Consider the following 16,808-nt stretch of genomic DNA (forward strand, 5'->3'; position numbering starts at 1 on the left):
TTTAATCTTTATTATGCCCTTCTCCTTTCTACTCTGCTACATCTTTGTTAGGATAGGGCGCATGTTTGGACTTCCTTTTTTTGTTGAGATAGGGTGACCAGAACCACACGCAGTGCTCAAAGTACTACTACTACTAAACATTTCTAAAGCGCTACCAGGGTTACGCAGCAGCACTGTACAATTTAACACAGAGGATGGTCCCTGCTCAAAGCAGCTTACTTAACCATGGGTGCCAGGACATCAAGGCCATGGTTTCCTCCAGGAACCCTCTCAGTTTTTTTTTATATTCACAGTTGTATTTTCTATTCCTTTCTCCACATATTAAAACAGCAGAACAAACCTGCCAAGGAACAGCTCAGTGTAGCCAATTCTTTTTGTACATCGCCATTGGTAATTCTGCATATGGTTACGCTTGAATGTGGTGTACTCCTACTTTCCAAACTGTACTTAATTCTTCATGGGTGATCTTGCTGCACAGTCAAAATTTGAAAAAAATCAAATCCCTAGACAGCTAAAGCAACTTCATACATTGAGATTTACACTACCTTCCCTGATTCGAAGTCAGCTTTTTCAGCTGATGCTAGCCTGAGAACTGTCATAATCCCTGGGCAGTAATTTTCTTAGTGAAGGTGGCCTATTTTCACCTTCAATTTTCCTACATGTTCATCATGGCATGCCCCATGCTCTCAGAGATCTATTTCTGGATCTGGATGCAAAAAGGTCACGTTGGATGTAAAACAATTCTAACCCTTGCAAAATGATCAATGAGTTCTGAGTGAAGAAACGTAAATCAGTTGTTTACTCTTTCAAAGAGTACAAAAACTAGAGGAGGCATGAAATAAAGTTACTAAAGGCGGATGAGGGGGAGATATGATAGAGGTCTATAAAATAATGAGGAGTTGAACGGGTAGACGTGAAGCGTCTGTTTATGCTTTCTAAAAATACTAGGACTAGGGGGCATGCGATGAAGCTACAAAATAGTAAATTTAAAACGAATCGGAGAAAATTTTTCTTCACTCAACGTATAATTAAACTCTGGAATTCGTTGCCAGACAATGTGGTAAAGGTGGTTAGATTAGCAGAGTTTAAAAAAAGGTTTGGACGGCTTCCTAAATGAAAAGTCCATAGACCATTAATAAATTGGACTTAGGGGAAATCCACTACTTCTGGAATAAGCAGTATAAAATGTTTTGTACTTTTTGGGGATCTTGTCAGGTATTTGTGACCTGGATTGGCCAATGTTGGAAACAGGATGCTGGGCTTGATGGACCTTTGGTCTGTTCCAGTATGGCAATACTTATGTACATTTAAAACAAATTAGAAATATCTTTGTCAGGCAAAGCATAATTAAGTTCTGGAATTCCTTACTGGTGGATGTAGTAAAAACTGTTTTGTGTAGCTAAGTTTTAAAAAGAGTTGGACAACTTCCTGGAGGAAAAGTCCATAACCATTATTAAGGTGACTTGGGGAAATGTATTCCTTATCTTTGAGGACAAACCGAATGGCATGTATCTGCATTTTAGGATCTTGCTAGGTACTTTTTTACTGTAATTTTATAGAATAGAAAACAGAGCAATATAACAATTGCAGCATAATACAAACAAATGTGTCTATCACAGCAGAAGCCATACCACTACTATGTGGTATAAGACACAAGAGAACTCAGGCACAGCAAAGGATGCTCAAGCCCCATTCCCCCCTCCCCCACGGCTAATACAGCAAGGTAGTGCCACTGCCTGCAACCATAAAATAGTAACAAGAATAAAATCACTACCCCCCACCCCCCCCCCAAGATGGTGAATGGCTCTCAGACCTTAATAAGGTTTCACATTTTATTGCACCATAGAGCAGTCAATTTAGGCATTCAACAAACATAGCCCACTTTCATCAGCAAGTGCTGCCCGCCAGGTCATCGCCAACACAATTCGGCCAGCTGTTATGATATGAAAAACCAATCTGTTGAATTTACCCAGCAACACTGAAGGTTTAAGGTTCAGTAATCTACTCCCCATCGAGGATGACAGTGGGAATCCACTATTAAATCGGAAGTGGCAGGGTAAATAGCATGTAAATGGTCCTGGGTGAGATACCACATATACATCATTTTATATCCATTTTCCACTGTATTGCTAGCCACTGACTTTTAATAACCTTTTGAAAATCCGCTTCCACTCGTCTGTGATGTGTACCTTCCCAAGGCAGCTTCTCACATCTGAAGATATTTTAACAGGAAGTGCATCCTGTTGGACCAAAGCTTTATAGAAGCAGGAAACACAGCCCCTGCCACTACTGCCATTCACTGCCCACTCTAAGCGGTCTCAGCCTTAGGTAAATCTGGAAGAGCATGTCTGGTGATAAAATCAGACAGTTGGCATAAGTGAAATGCATCATTCTGGGTCAATCCATACTCCTCTTCTAACTCTGAGAATGCTAGCAACGTCCCCTCCTCTACCAGGTGCCCCAATTAAGTCAACCCCTTGGCCACCCATTCACAATATCTAGGGTCACTACAACCCGTTACAAACCTCTCAGCTACCACAAGAGGGGTAACCAAAAAAAAACACATCCTAATCCGTGACCAAGTTCCCGTTCCCCTTTGTCATGGTCAGATAAGGACTGGCCCTCCCAATTAAAGCCTGCAGATCAGACAGGGGCGCCAAGGGACCAGAGGGAGCCAAGGGACCTGGGCCAGTGGCACCTCACCTAGAGCATGTTGTTCCATATGAACTCAGCTCTTATGGGGATCCCTCTGCCAAGCCACCAAATGTTTTAACTGATCTGCTATATAATATTGCTGAAAATTGGGAAACACCTCCCTCCACTTCTCAGCTGAAACATGGAGATTTACACTTCCAGATATAGTGGAACACTCTACATTGTAGGAATTTGGAAAAATGATCATGCAAATCTATCAGAAGTGCTACAAATAGATACAATTTGGGCAGCACCATCACCTTAATAGCACATACCCTACCCAACCATATTTGCAGACGTTCCAATTTCTCTAGGTCTGCCCAAAGTGAGCACAAAATAGGGGGTAATATGCCTCATATAAATTCCCAGATACTTCAGGATCTTAGAAGCCCATTGGAAGGGATAATAAGACTGTATCCACGATATATCAGCTGGACCTAAGGAAACATTTAAAATTTCAGACTTAGCATAATTTATTTTAAAGCCCAAAATGTGACCATATGTCTCCAAAGCCTCCACCATCCGTGGAAGTGATTCTCTTGGGCGTCCAAAATCAGGAGCACATCATCTGCGAATAGTAAGATCTTATTCACTAAACCTCCATTAATAATGCCTTGAATGTCATCCCGCTCCATGGCCAGGACAAATAGCAGGGGGGACCGAGCAAACTCCTGTCTGGTGCCTCTAGCCAATTCAAAGCAGCTCCCATATACTCCATTAATTTGAAGACTGGACAGTGGTTTAGTATACATTTTAACTAACGCGTTGAGTCAATATGCAAAGCAGAAAGGGCCAGGAAACCCAATCAACTGCTTTTTCTGCATCTATGCATAAGATCAGGGCCGGCTCTGCCTGATCCCGGGCCACATGAATTGTATTTACTCTATGTAGCACTCTCCGAATGTTGTGAAACGTTTGGTGCCCCGTAATAAACCCAGTCTGATCATCTTGTATGAGGTTGGGCAGGTATGACTGTAAGCGGGTGGCCAAACGTTTTGTGAAGATCTCATAGTCAGTCCCTAATAATAATAAGATTGGCCTAAAGGAGCCACATTGAGTGGGATCTTTACCCGGTTTCAGAATCAAAGTCGCTCCAGCTAACCTCCACGAGTGGGGAAACTCATCCCTGTCTTGTAAGCTACTAAACATTCATGTTAAAGTTTTACTAAAAGGCCTCGGAAACACTTATAAAAGCAGTTACTAAAACCCATCGAGGTCTGGAGCTCTACCAAGAGGCAGTGATTTGATAGCCAGTAAGGTGTCATCCTCCTTTATTGGTACCGACAAAACAGCTGCCTCTCCCTCAGACCAAGTAATCATCTACCACACCCTCATCCGTTATAGTGTCAGGTGTAGAAAGGGTTTTGTAGAATTCAGTGAACACTTCACTAATTTGTCGGGGATCCCTATGTTCCACTCCCAAGAAATCTTTAATCACAGGGATATGGCTCCTGACCTGTCGATGCTTTAATTTATTGGCCAGGAGCCAACTGGCTCTATTGCTAGTCTCAGATATTCCTGTTGGAGGAACTGAAGTTGTTCAGCAACTGCAATTCAAGTTTCACATCTTAGAGGGCTCCCCGGGTGGCCTCCAATTGGGTAAGAAGCCCACGAGGCCCTCTGCCATGCTTGCACTGAGTTTCTAGCTGAGCCAATTGGTGCCTCAGGGACTCTTGCTGTTGTGCTCGGGTTTAACGTCAGTGGGCCTCCAGACATATAACCTTCTCTCTCAAGACAGCTTTCAAACCTTCCCAAAAGGTTCTAGGAGCAATATCTGGATAGTTATTAAACTCAATATATTCTTTAAGTGGTCCTTCCAACTTTCACATTCTGCGGGTGAAGCAAGAGACCATCATTAAACCTCCAGTCCCGGGTACCATAAGCCTCTGCAGCCTCTTGGATTAAAAGCCAGAATTGGGTCATGGTCAGACCATTCACAAAGGTTGATGACAGCATCTTGAACCCAAAGAACCGACTTATCAGCTCCCAAAAACCAACTCCGGAATGGGTATCATGTAGAAGTAGGTATAATCATGCTCTCTCGAATGAAAATGTCTTCAGAGGTCAACCAAATCCCATTGGGAAAAAAGCGGTTTTAATTGCTTCCTATCTGCATAGTCATAATGGACTCCCAAAGCTGAATTATCTAGAGCCAGGTCAGGTGTAAGATTAAAATCTCCCCCAATCTGGAATCAATCAACCTGCCTATCTCCATATAGAAAGCTTTCTTCTCCAGAGTATATAAGGAGGACCCAATCTTCACTTTTAAGAGAATACAGCACCAATGTTAAACTATATCCTGCACCTCAGGGTTAAGGGAGCACATATACACTATCCCCACACCATGCGTCTTAGTATTTGATCTATTGCATGTCAAGCAGATGTGAGGATAGTGTTTATATTGTAGAAGATGCTCATAAGCAGGCTTAAGGTGAGTTTCTTGATTAAATCCCATCCCCATATGAAGACGGACATTCGATGTAAGCAATGCTATCCGTTTAATGGACCCAATAACAAAATGAGGTATTTATGGGCCCATGTGAAACATAGAATAAAGCTGGAACAGTCCCAAAAACCCACAGTTGTATCTATGAACATTCAGCAACCAACTAAACATAAATCCCCCCACTTCCCCCCCTAAAACCTCTCCTAAAATTCCATTGGACCCATGCCCGCTAGGGCACAGTAAGAAGCCACTGGTGTAAAAACAGCAGCTCCTTAGAGTAAGCATAAGAACCTCTTCGTTATGAACCAAAAATATGCCAATGGTTAATCCCATGCTGAATCAAAAAGCTAAAAGCACAGACTATGTCCAAGTGAGCAAAGTCAGGTCAGGGTGTCAGAATCTGCAGGGGAGATGTCGGAGTTGTGTTGCAGTTGAAGAGTTTTAGGGTCACCCCACCATGACCGCTACCACTGTGTTGGAGGCCCCTGCCGGGCCACTCCTCTCACTCTATGATCTCGGTCCTCTGTAATATGCCACATTTTTGCCATAATTAAGAGCTCCATGGCCTCCAGTGGAGTGTTGACTCTATGAAGACAGTTCTGGAGCGTAAACGAAAGTTCAAAAGGTTAGTGTCAATGGTATGTGATGCTCTGCGAGGTAAGGCATTTGGTAACTTCATGGAATTTTCTACGTTTGCGCAGTTACAGTGAAATATCTGCAAAGAGTTCTACTTCGGTGTCTGCTCATATTCAACTGATGTACGGCATGCAGAACGTGCTCCTTCACTAGGAACCACGACACAATATCCCATGGCCTATCTGCTAGTTTAGGTTCTAAAACTCTGCACAGAGTTTTGCTGCAGAGTCCAAAACCTGAAAAAAATTGGCAGCAGAAGGATTGCATGAGTTCTTCCGCTGACTGCTCCCCTTGAGCCTCAAGGACAACATGGTCCCCGAGGTTACTGCGGTGTGCTCTATTCTCTCCATCCTCAATATTAGATAGGAGATCTTCCTGTTTGGTTTCTATGGCATCATAGCATTTTTGCAAAGCCACAATATCCCCACTGTCATCAATTACCCGCTCCTCAAAGTCATCAAGCCGTTGGCCCATATCTTCCACCATTCTCCGCAAACCTTCCACATCTTTATGGAGCTCCTGCTGCACTGTCACAATTGTGAATTTCAAGTCTGTGATCCATGTACAGAGCTCGGCCCGAGTTTCCGGCATGGCATCTCGGTCAACCCCTGGTCTGTCGCCGTGGTGATCTGCCTCCCTCATGGAGTCCTCAAGCAGGGGCGCCATCTTGCCATCTGTTTGGTCACCGGACTCCAATGGCTGAAAGGCATAAGCCTTAAGATCGGGCTTACTTTTTCTGCTAAGCATCTCTGGGAAGCAGTACGATTCAGGAGAAGTCCTTGAGGAGCCAAAATGAAACCAGCAACCACGCTAAGAGCAGCTCTATTAAGCAGGGATTGGAGGAGCTTGACAGCTAAGCAGCCATCTCTCAGATGACATCACTTCCTCCTTGCCAGGTACTTGTGAATAGGATTTGAAAGTAGAAGGCATTAGAATCAATCTAAAAAGTAACATATTTCAATACATAACTTGCACCAACCTGCAGGTGTTGTTGGTAGAGTCTTCTGGACAATGGTGATAGCAGCGACACTGCAGCATTTTTGGAGATGGTGTAGGCCCTTTATCCTCACTCTGCTTCTTCTTGTCATTCTTTATGGAACTCCTCAGAAGCATGTTGTCTAAGAAATTTGCAAAGAGAAAAAGAAACCGTTTTGTTTTTTTTAGACAGGCTACTACTACGTACTGAATATATTCAGAAAATGACCATACTGGCTTTTATTTATGTCCAGTAACTTAAGTTACGGTTTCAGTTATGTCCAATAACTTAGTAGCAGAGCTGCATTCTACTTTATAGGAGATATGGATTCAGTTCCCAAGCTGGCATTTGGCTCCTTGAGATGATCAAGGTTGGGAGATGTTGTAGAAAGCTTTTATATCTCCATAGGGAAGGGATCCTAGCCAGTGCTCAACAATGATTCCTAATCATCACACTGAGAGGGTTCCTGAAGGAAACTGTGGCCTGGACCTCCTGGCATCTGATATTCTTGGACAGGGCCTGAGGTGGGCAGATGGAAACCAAGGCTAAAGGGGTGAGATGATGGGCAGGAGAAAGACTGAGACCAAAATGAGATTGATAGGGACAGTGACAGAGAAACTGAGACCATGAAAGATGATTTAAGGGGGGGGGGATGTGGACACAATAAGACAGACTGAGATGAAAGGGAGAGTTTGCTGGGCTAGGGATTGATATTAAAGCCAAATGATGGCTTGTTGGAGGGAGCCCCGAGGAAGACTTGGGGGTAAAGGGAGAAATAACTAAAGCTTGAGGTGGGGGACGCATAAAGGCATATATATTACATATACACACTAAGGGCCAGATGCACTAAAGTTAACGAGCCAGCAACATGGGTTTTAAACTGGTTCTAGCCAGTTTAACATGCAAGTAGTAAACCAGGACATGCACAAAAAGGCATCGTCCTGTCACAGTTGCAGCTAACAAAAACAGAATGCAGCTGAGCAAATTAGTATTATAATGAGTAAAATTCATATTGTAATGAGATGCACAACCATTTTCCGATCATGGAAAACCTAACGGGAAGTCTGCACCTCTCATTGGGGCTGCTGTGAGGGAATCGGAAGGAAAAAAAATTCTTGCAGAGCTGAACAACAAGCTCCAAAAACGGATGACAATCTGGAAAAAAAATGTCCAGTGTTCGCCAGGGACATCCTTCTAAAGTGCCTAACATGGACGTCCTTCACTAAAACAAAAAAAGGACATCCCTGACGAGCACTTGGACGTTTGCAGCTTTCTCCAAGGGAAGGGCTACATTCTTTAAACAGGATGCATCTCCTCGAAGTTCCAGTCAGTTTAGAGAAGTCTGATTAATCGTATGTGGCTCACTGCTTCCAGCTGCCACACGGAAGGTAGGGAGCAGCCAGGTGTGGAGGGAGGGAGAAGGGAGCGTGGCTTCTCCGGGAAGCTTTGCTGACACTCTGCACCTCTCGTTGGGGCTGCTGCAAGGGAATCTGAAGGAAAAAAAAAACATCCAAGTGCTCATCAGGGACATCCAAGTGCCTAACTCGAGCTGGACGTCTTCCTGCAGCTTTTGTGATGGGCATCCTTCTTGGACGTGTTTTTCTTACTTGCCTGAACTGACCACAACCACAGTTCTCTCAACAGCCCCTCCAAGGTTGCGCCCCCCCCCCCCCAACACACACACAGAGGATCGGGAAGTGCGAGGACGTCCAAATCAAAACTTTTTGGATGTCCCTCCCGCCAGATCTCTCTCCGCCAATCACAGAGCGTTTAGCTGATACTGGTAACAGCTAAACGCGCTGTGATTGGCAGAGAGAGAAACCTGGAGGGAGGGACATGCAAAAAGTTTTGATTTATACATCCTCGCACGTCCCGATCCTGGGGGGGGGGGGGGGGGGGCGCAAGCTGAAAACAACCTTGGAGGGGACTGTTGAGAGAACTGTGGCTGTGGTCAGTTCAGGCAGGTAAGATAAGCAGGGACCTCATTTTTTTTTTCCTTCGAAAGTCCTTCTTAATTGCCTGATGTAAGCCTGCCTTTAACATGCAAAGCAGTAAACAATGGAAATGTTACACAAGCAGCAGCACTTAAATTAACTGGGACTCTTTCTCTTCTGAGGTTTCAGGCTGCTGACAGGTTTCCTTTTTTTGTTGTTGTTGTTTTTTTGAGTGAAGGACATCCTTGGCATGTGAAAGTCTGCAACTATTATGGGGAGGCCTTGGTTCTTTTTTGTTTTTTTTGTTTTTTTTGAGTGAAGGACGTCCATAAAGGACGTCCTTGGCATGCACAGAGCAGCCAACATAACATTTGGCTGCTCTGCGCATATTCAGCTGGCCGACTGGCTTGGAAGGAAATCCCATGCAAATGAGCTAGCAGCGACCAGCTCATTTGCATGCGATTTCCTTGATGCATGCCCGTTTCTTACCGATTTGCTAAGAAATCGGTAAGGGAAGGGCTTTAACGTTTTTGTTGATGCATCGGCCCCTAAAAGAGCACCCCGGAAAGGTCTCCTTAGCATATGGATTACAACTTTCCAAACTTCACATACAATTAAAGAACTGCAACTGAAATAAAGCCAAAGCAAGCTCAATATAATTTTGTATTGTTCCTTTCATTTGCAAAATATAATACAACACTCAAATGTTTGTTTGTGTGTGTGTGTGTATATATATACAGTGGGGGAAATAAGTATTTGATCCCTTGCTGATTTTGTAAGTTTGCCCACTGACAAAGACATGAGCAGCCCATAATTGAAGGGTAGGTTATTGGTAACAGTGAGAGATAGCACATCACAAATTAAATCCGGAAAATCACATTGTGGAAAGTATATGAATTTATTTGCATTCTGCAGAGGGAAATAAGTATTTGATCCCCCACCAACCAGTAAGAGATCTGGCCCCTACAGACCAGGTAGATGCTCCAAATCAACTCGTTACCTGCATGACAGACAGCTGTCGGCAATGGTCACCTGTATGAAAGACACCTGTCCACAGACTCAGTGAATCAGTCAGACTCTAACCTCTACAAAATGGCCAAGAGCAAGGAGCTGTCTAAGGATGTCAGGGACAAGATCATACACCTGCACAAGGCTGGAATGAGCTACAAAACCATCAGTAAGACGCTGGGCGAGAAGGAGACAACTGTTGGTGCCATAGTAAGAAAATGGAAGAAGTACAAAATGACTGTCAATCGACAAAGATCTGGGGCTCCACGCAAAATCTCACCTCGTGGGGTATCCTTGATCATGAGGAAGGTTAGAAATCAGCCTACAACTACAAGGGGGGAACTTGTCAATGATCTCAAGGCAGCTGGGACCACTGTCACCACGAAAACCATTGGTAACACATTACGACATAACGGATTGCAATCCTGCAGTGCCCGCAAGGTCCCCCTGCTCCGGAAGGCACATGTGACGGCCCGTCTGAAGTTTGCCAGTGAACACCTGGATGATGCCGAGAGTGATTGGGAGAAGGTGCTGTGGTCAGATGAGACAAAAATTGAGCTCTTTGGCATGAACTCAACTCGCCGTGTTTGGAGGAAGAGAAATGCTGCCTATGACCCAAAGAACACCGTCCCCACTGTCAAGCATGGAGGTGGAAATGTTATGTTTTGGGGGTGTTTCTCTGCTAAGGGCACAGGACTACTTCACCGCATCAATGGGAGAATGGATGGGGCCATGTACCGTACAATTCTGAGTGACAACCTCCTTCCCTCCGCCAGGGCCTTAAAAATGGGTCGTGGCTGGGTCTTCCAGCACGACAATGACCCAAAACATACAGCCAAGGCAACAAAGGAGTGGCTCAGGAAGAAGCACATTAGGGTCATGGAGTGGCCTAGCCAGTCACCAGACCTTAATCCCATTGAAAACTTATGGAGGGAGCTGAAGATGCGAGTTGCCAAGCGACAGCCCAGAACTCTTAATGATTTAGAGATGATCTGCAAAGAGGAGTGGACCAAAATTCCTCCTGACATGTGTGCAAACCTCATCATCAACTACAGAAGACGTCTGACCGCTGTGCTTGCCAACAAGGGTTTTGCCACCAAGTATTAGGTCTTGTTTGCCAGAGGGATTAAATACTTATTTCCCTCTGCAGAATGCAAATAAATTCATATACTTTCCACAATGTGATTTTCCGGATTTAATTTGTGATGTGCTATCTCTCACTGTTACCAATAACCTACCCTTCAATTATGGGCTGCTCATGTCTTTGTCAGTGGGCAAACTTACAAAATCAGCAAGGGATCAAATACTTATTTCCCCCACTGTATATATATATATATATATATATATATATATATATATATATATATATATATATATATATATATATATATATGATGAACAGTGCACTCCATTTAAGCGCATGTCGGATAAGCGCATGCTCTGTTTAACTGCATGCCGTACTTCGGTCCCGTTTTTGGTGCCATCAATTTTTATGGGGACAAACTTCAGTTTAGCGCACCACTGATAAGTGCAAGATTCGCTTATATGCATGGTTTAAAGACCACTCCTCTGCAGGAAAGACTCCGCATAAGCCAACACGAGAAATATGGAAGTCGATTGATGCGTGACAAAGGGGCGGTAAATTTGAAATCTCGTTGGTTAACTGCCACAGGCAGAAGAAGCGAAAAAATGTTGTTAGAATATACACTGGAGTCATCATGCAACTGTAAGAGTTTAACACTGGCTGAACGAATAGAAGTTCTTCTATTCATTCAGCCAGTGTTAAAGTCTTACAGTTGCATGATGACTCCAGTGTTCTTAAAAAGTTAGAAAACAAAAAGTCAAGCATCTATTGCTAAAGAATATGGTGTCGATCCCTGTCAAATTTCATGTATCTTGAAACAGAAAGACCAGCTTCTGGAAGACTGGTAAAACAATACAAATCCACACCGGAAACGAAAACGGGTGGGAAAAGCTGAGGAGGTAGAAGATGCTCTTCTTCGGTGGTTTTCTCAAGTCAGAAGCAGACAGTTTCTTGTCAGTGGTCCACTGCTTATGGAGAAAGCTAATCAGCTAGCTGAAAGTCTTGGACTAACTGAATTCAAAGCCACTGTTAGATGGTTGGAAAGATGGAAGAAGAGGAACAACATAAAATTCAAGAAACAGCATGGTGAGAAACAAGACGCTAATGACTTGGGTGCTGAAAATTGGGTTGTTTCAGTTCTTCCTACTATCTTGAACGAGTTTGCACCTCGTGACATGTTCAATGCTGACGAAAACAGTTTCTACTGGCGAGCGATTCTTGATGGAACACTTGCATTCAAACAAGCCGAAACTACAGGAAGTAAAACGTCGAAGGACTGACTGACGATCCTCCTTTGCTGCAATATGGATGGGAGTGAGAAGTTGGAACCCCTCGTCATTGGAAAGAGCAAACAGCCCCGTTGCTTCAAGAATGTTAAGCGACTTCCTGTGTCATACGAGGCTAACGCAAATTCATGGATAACTGGGGAAATTTGGAAGCAGTGGCTAAAGAAGTTAGACACTAGCATGCAGGCACTAAAGCGTCAGATTTTGTTGCTTTGTGGTAATTGTGCTGCACACAGGGATGATGTCAGGCTGTCTATCGTCAAGGTGGTCTTCTGCACCAAACACTACCTCTCTGATCCAACCTATGGATCAGGGCATAATAGCCAATTTCAAACAACATTATCGGGCTCTTGTGCTACGTCGTCTGATGAGAGCTATGGATTACCAGACTGGCAAGAATAAAACCTTTTTTCCCAAGAAACATCTTCCGCACCCTAGTAAAGTCATTAGTGATACGTCATTTGGACTACTGTAACACTCTGTACGCAGGCTGTAATGAACAGACCATTAAAAAACTCCAAACAGCCCAGAACACCACAGCCAGACTCATCTTTGGAAAAAATAAATACGAAAGGGCAAAACCCCTAAGAGAGAAACTGCACTGGCTCCCGCTCAAGGAACGAATTGAGTTCAAGATCTGCACAACTGTTCACAAAATCATCCACGCAGATGCCCCACTCTATATGTTAAACCTAGTGGATCTACCGCCCAAAAACGCCAAAAGATCAGCCTGCAAATTCCTCAATCTGAACTTCCCCAGCTGTAAAGGAATTAAATACAAACAGTCATATGCTACTACTTTTGCATATAAAAGCACACAGACATGGAACGCATTACTCATGGCCCTGAAAACTATGGACAATCTAATCAGCTTTCGCAAATCTTTGAAGACACATCTCTTCAACAAAGCCTACAAAAGACATCCTTAATAAATCATTCCTCAAACCACTCAGGTGCATCAAAAAACACCTCTCACACTACCTTACCTAACACCTTTCCATCTAAATCCTCACCTACCTTCAGCCTATCGATTGTATTTAAGATCATGTAATGACTCCATCATAACAACACTCTGTAAGCCACATTGAGCCTGCAAAAAGGTGGGATAATGTGGGGTACAAATGCAATAAATAAATAATAATAATAATAAACGTCATGTTGAACTGGCTTGTAATCTGTCACTGTTGGATTCCCTACAAATGCAGAAAGAAGCCTGGAATCATGTTACACAGGCAACCATTGTGAACTGCTACAAGCGTGCAAGCTTTGTTAGGGTTGTGGAGAGGGATGAAACAGATGCAGCTGTTGCAAACGCGTCAGATGAAAAGGCTACTGACATCCCAGCTTGTGTTACTGAAGAGGAGTTTCATGGCTACATAGCTGTTGATTACGATCTACAAACAGCTGACGACAGCACTGATGTCGAGAAATGCGCCTACACGCAGGCAACACCTGATGATGAAACAGATGATGAAATGAGCAGCGAGGCACAGGCTGACGAAATTCAACAACCTCCTGTCACTTTTGCAAGAGCGCTGGAAAGTCTCAACACCGTGCGGGCTTATCTGGAGGCCACTGGATGTCAGTGCTATGACAGTTTTTACCATCTGGCAGACGTAGTGTATGGAACTCACATATATATATATATATATATATATATATATATATATATATAATTCTCACCTCCAACGTTCTAAAGTAGCTGCCTGTGTCCGTGGCGCCTGGAGTTGCTGAGCTAGGCTCCGTAGCCAAGCTGACGTCACTCACAGCTGATTCCCAGGCAGGGGGAGGAGTAGGGAAAAACCCCTACTCCTCCCCCTGCCTGAGAATCAGATGTGAGTGCGCCGCTCAAACACCACCTCCGCACATCACCCAAGCCCCCCCCCCCCCGAAGCACATCAACCCCCTCGCCACCCGCAGCTGCCACTGGTAAAGCTGTCTGGCCGCTGCTGCTTCTCCTGTTGAGCAGCAGCGGCCGCTACAAAAGAAAAAAAAAGCCATAAATGTTTTTAAACCTGAAAGTCGGCACCATAGACAGCCATCAGGCATTGGCTGTCTGCTCTGCAGCCGCTCCTCCTCTCGCCTCCACGTCACTGCCCCTGGACTAAGACCCCGGAAGAGTGCAACGTGAGGCGAGAAAAGCAGCGGCTGCAGAGCCAACACCCGATGCCTGATGGCTGTCTGCGGTGCCGCGTTTCAGGTTTAAAAAAACATTTATTGCTTTTTTTCTTTTGGTACTGGCCACTGCTGCTCAACAGGAGAAGCAGCAGCGGCCGGACAGCGTTACCAGTGGCAGCTGCAGGTGGCGAGGGGGTTTGATGCGCCGGGGGGGGGGGGGGGGAGGGTCGCTGGACATGAATGGGTGGGTGGGGCAGGGGAAGGGGAGGTGGGGAGGGGGTCCTGAGACCAGAAAGGTGGGGGTGGGGAGGGGGACCCTGCAAGGGGGGGGTGGGGGCACACACTCACTCACTGTCTCTCACATACACTCTCTGACACACTCTCTCTCTCTCAGGCTTATTTTCGAAAGTGATCGCCGGGCATCTTCTGACATAAATCGGGAGATGGCCAGCGATCTCTCAAAAGTGGCGAAGTCGGTATAACCGAAAGCTGCTTTTTTTACACCATCGCCGCTTTCCCGTCGCCGAGCCGGCAAAAGTTCAAGGGAGCATGTCGGCGGCGTAGCAAAGGCGGCAGGGCATGGCTACCAGATGGCCAGCTTTCGCGGATCATAGAAAAAAAAACCGGCATTAATCAGTATTTCACCGGGTTTACTTGGTCCTTTTATTTTCACGACCAAGCCTCAAAAAGGTGCCCCAACTGACCACCGGAGGGAATGGGGGATGACCTCGCCATACTCCCCCAGTGGTCACCAACCCCCTCCCACACTAAAAAATTAAAAATAAAAACCTTTTTTGCCAGCCTGTATGCCAGCCTGAAATGTCATACCCAGCTCCCTGATAGCAGTATGCAAGTCCCTGGAACAGTTTTTAATGGGTACAGTGCACTTCAGGCAGGCAGACCCAGGTCCATCCCCCCCCCCACCTGTTACACTTGTGGTGCTAAGTGTTGAGCCCTCCAACCCCCCCCCCCCCCAAAAAAAAACCCACTGTACCCACATGTAGGTGCCCCCCCTTCACCCCTTAGGGCTATGGTAATGGTGTAGAGTTGTGGGGAGTGGGTTTGGGGAGGATTTGGGGGGGGGGGGGGGGGCTCAGCACCTAAAGGTAAGGGAGCTATGCACCTGGGAGCTATTTGTATATATTTTTTAATTTTTAGAAGTGCCCCCTTGGGTGCCCGGTTGGTATCCTGGCATGTCAGGGGGACTAGTGCACTACAAATGCTGACTCCTCCCATGAGCAAATGCCTTGGATGTAGCCGGGGTTGAGATGGTCGCTTTTAGTTTCCATTATCATTGAAAAACAAAACCGGCCATCTCAAACCCGGCGAACTCTGGCATTTGGCCGGGCCAAACCGTATTATCGAAAGAAAAGAAGGCCAGCCATCTTTTTCGATAATAAGGTTCGGCCAGCTGTTTGAGGCTCCGCCAAAACAGATCGCCGGCAATCTATTTCGCCGGCGCAGTTCAATTATTCCCCTCTCTGTCACACACACACAATCTCACACACACAGACACTCTGTCTCCGACACAAACACACACACACTCTGTCTCTCTCCCTCTCATTCTCTCTCTCACACACACTCCATCTCTCACACACACACACTCCGAGGAAAACCTTCATTTGTGTCAGAAACGGGCCTTTTTTTACTAGTGTGTATATATATATATATATATATATATATATATATATATATATATATATATATATATACACACACACTTACTACTACTACTTATTTCTATAGCGCTACTAGACGTACGCAGCGCTGTACACTTGAACATGAAGAGACAGTCCCTGCTCGACAGAGCTTAAAATCTAATTAGGACAAACAGGACAAACAAGAGATACATACATACACGCACATATAAAGAGAGAGAGAAATAAAATTGGCAGATATAGACATATATGAGTTACTATTGTGTTGATATATAAACCCCATAGCCAATGGGGTTTTTTAAATTTAATGCCAGGCATCATCTGCATAAAGTCAGCATTGCTATTTTAATAAACAATACATGCATAATCATGGACACTGAACATATGTATGGCTGCTGAACTCTACTGTGGTTATATTCAGCTGCTATATGTATATCTAAGTGGTTTAAATTTGCACAACGTTTTTGCTGGCCTAAATTAAACTACTTGGATAGTTAAATTAAACTATCTGGATAGATAAAGGGCGTAGTTATCAATGTGGGTTACTGTTAAGATATGTTATTTTACCAGTAATCCGTGCTATTTTAGCACAGGCCCCATTTTAGACAATGAGACTCAGTTACTAATAACTGGGGATAACAATAAAAATAACTCATCTAGCCCACATTGATAACTACACCCCTTAACTATCCACATAGCACTGGTACCTTATAAGTGGGTAGAATGCCCTTGCTCTGCCCTGGCACTCCAAAGTAGGGGCAGGTAATCTATGCATGTGGAGAGTAATTCTATAAAGCGCATAATAACAATTATGCTATATTATCTAACCTACAGGCACATATTTTTACAGCTATGCTATTTTATAAAGGAAAGTAGGTGTCTATTTCTTTATAGAATAAGCTCCTATCAAATGCTCTCTGGGCACCTATTTATAGGTGTCCAGGTATAGAATTACCTTAATATTGATG

The 16,808-nt window shown here is 44.5% G+C and overlaps 1 protein-coding gene across 1 annotated transcript in view; it reads right to left on the reverse strand.

Annotated features, from left to right (window-relative positions):
• The window catches only part of LOC115459043 (bone morphogenetic protein receptor type-1B-like), a gene marked incomplete at its 3' end in the record, with an annotated part of 119,531 nt that overhangs the window by 11,276 nt on the left and 91,447 nt on the right, over positions 1–16,808 (reverse strand). The window contains exon 3 of the mRNA XM_030188908.1: positions 6,756–6,894. Within this exon, the coding sequence (XP_030044768.1) occupies positions 6,756–6,889 (134 nt within the window). The remainder of the gene's footprint in view (positions 1–6,755; positions 6,895–16,808) is intronic.

The sequence above is a fragment of the Microcaecilia unicolor genome, unplaced genomic scaffold (assembly GCF_901765095.1).
Source record: "Microcaecilia unicolor unplaced genomic scaffold, aMicUni1.1, whole genome shotgun sequence".
Classification (NCBI taxonomy): Eukaryota; Metazoa; Chordata; class Amphibia; order Gymnophiona; family Siphonopidae; genus Microcaecilia; species Microcaecilia unicolor.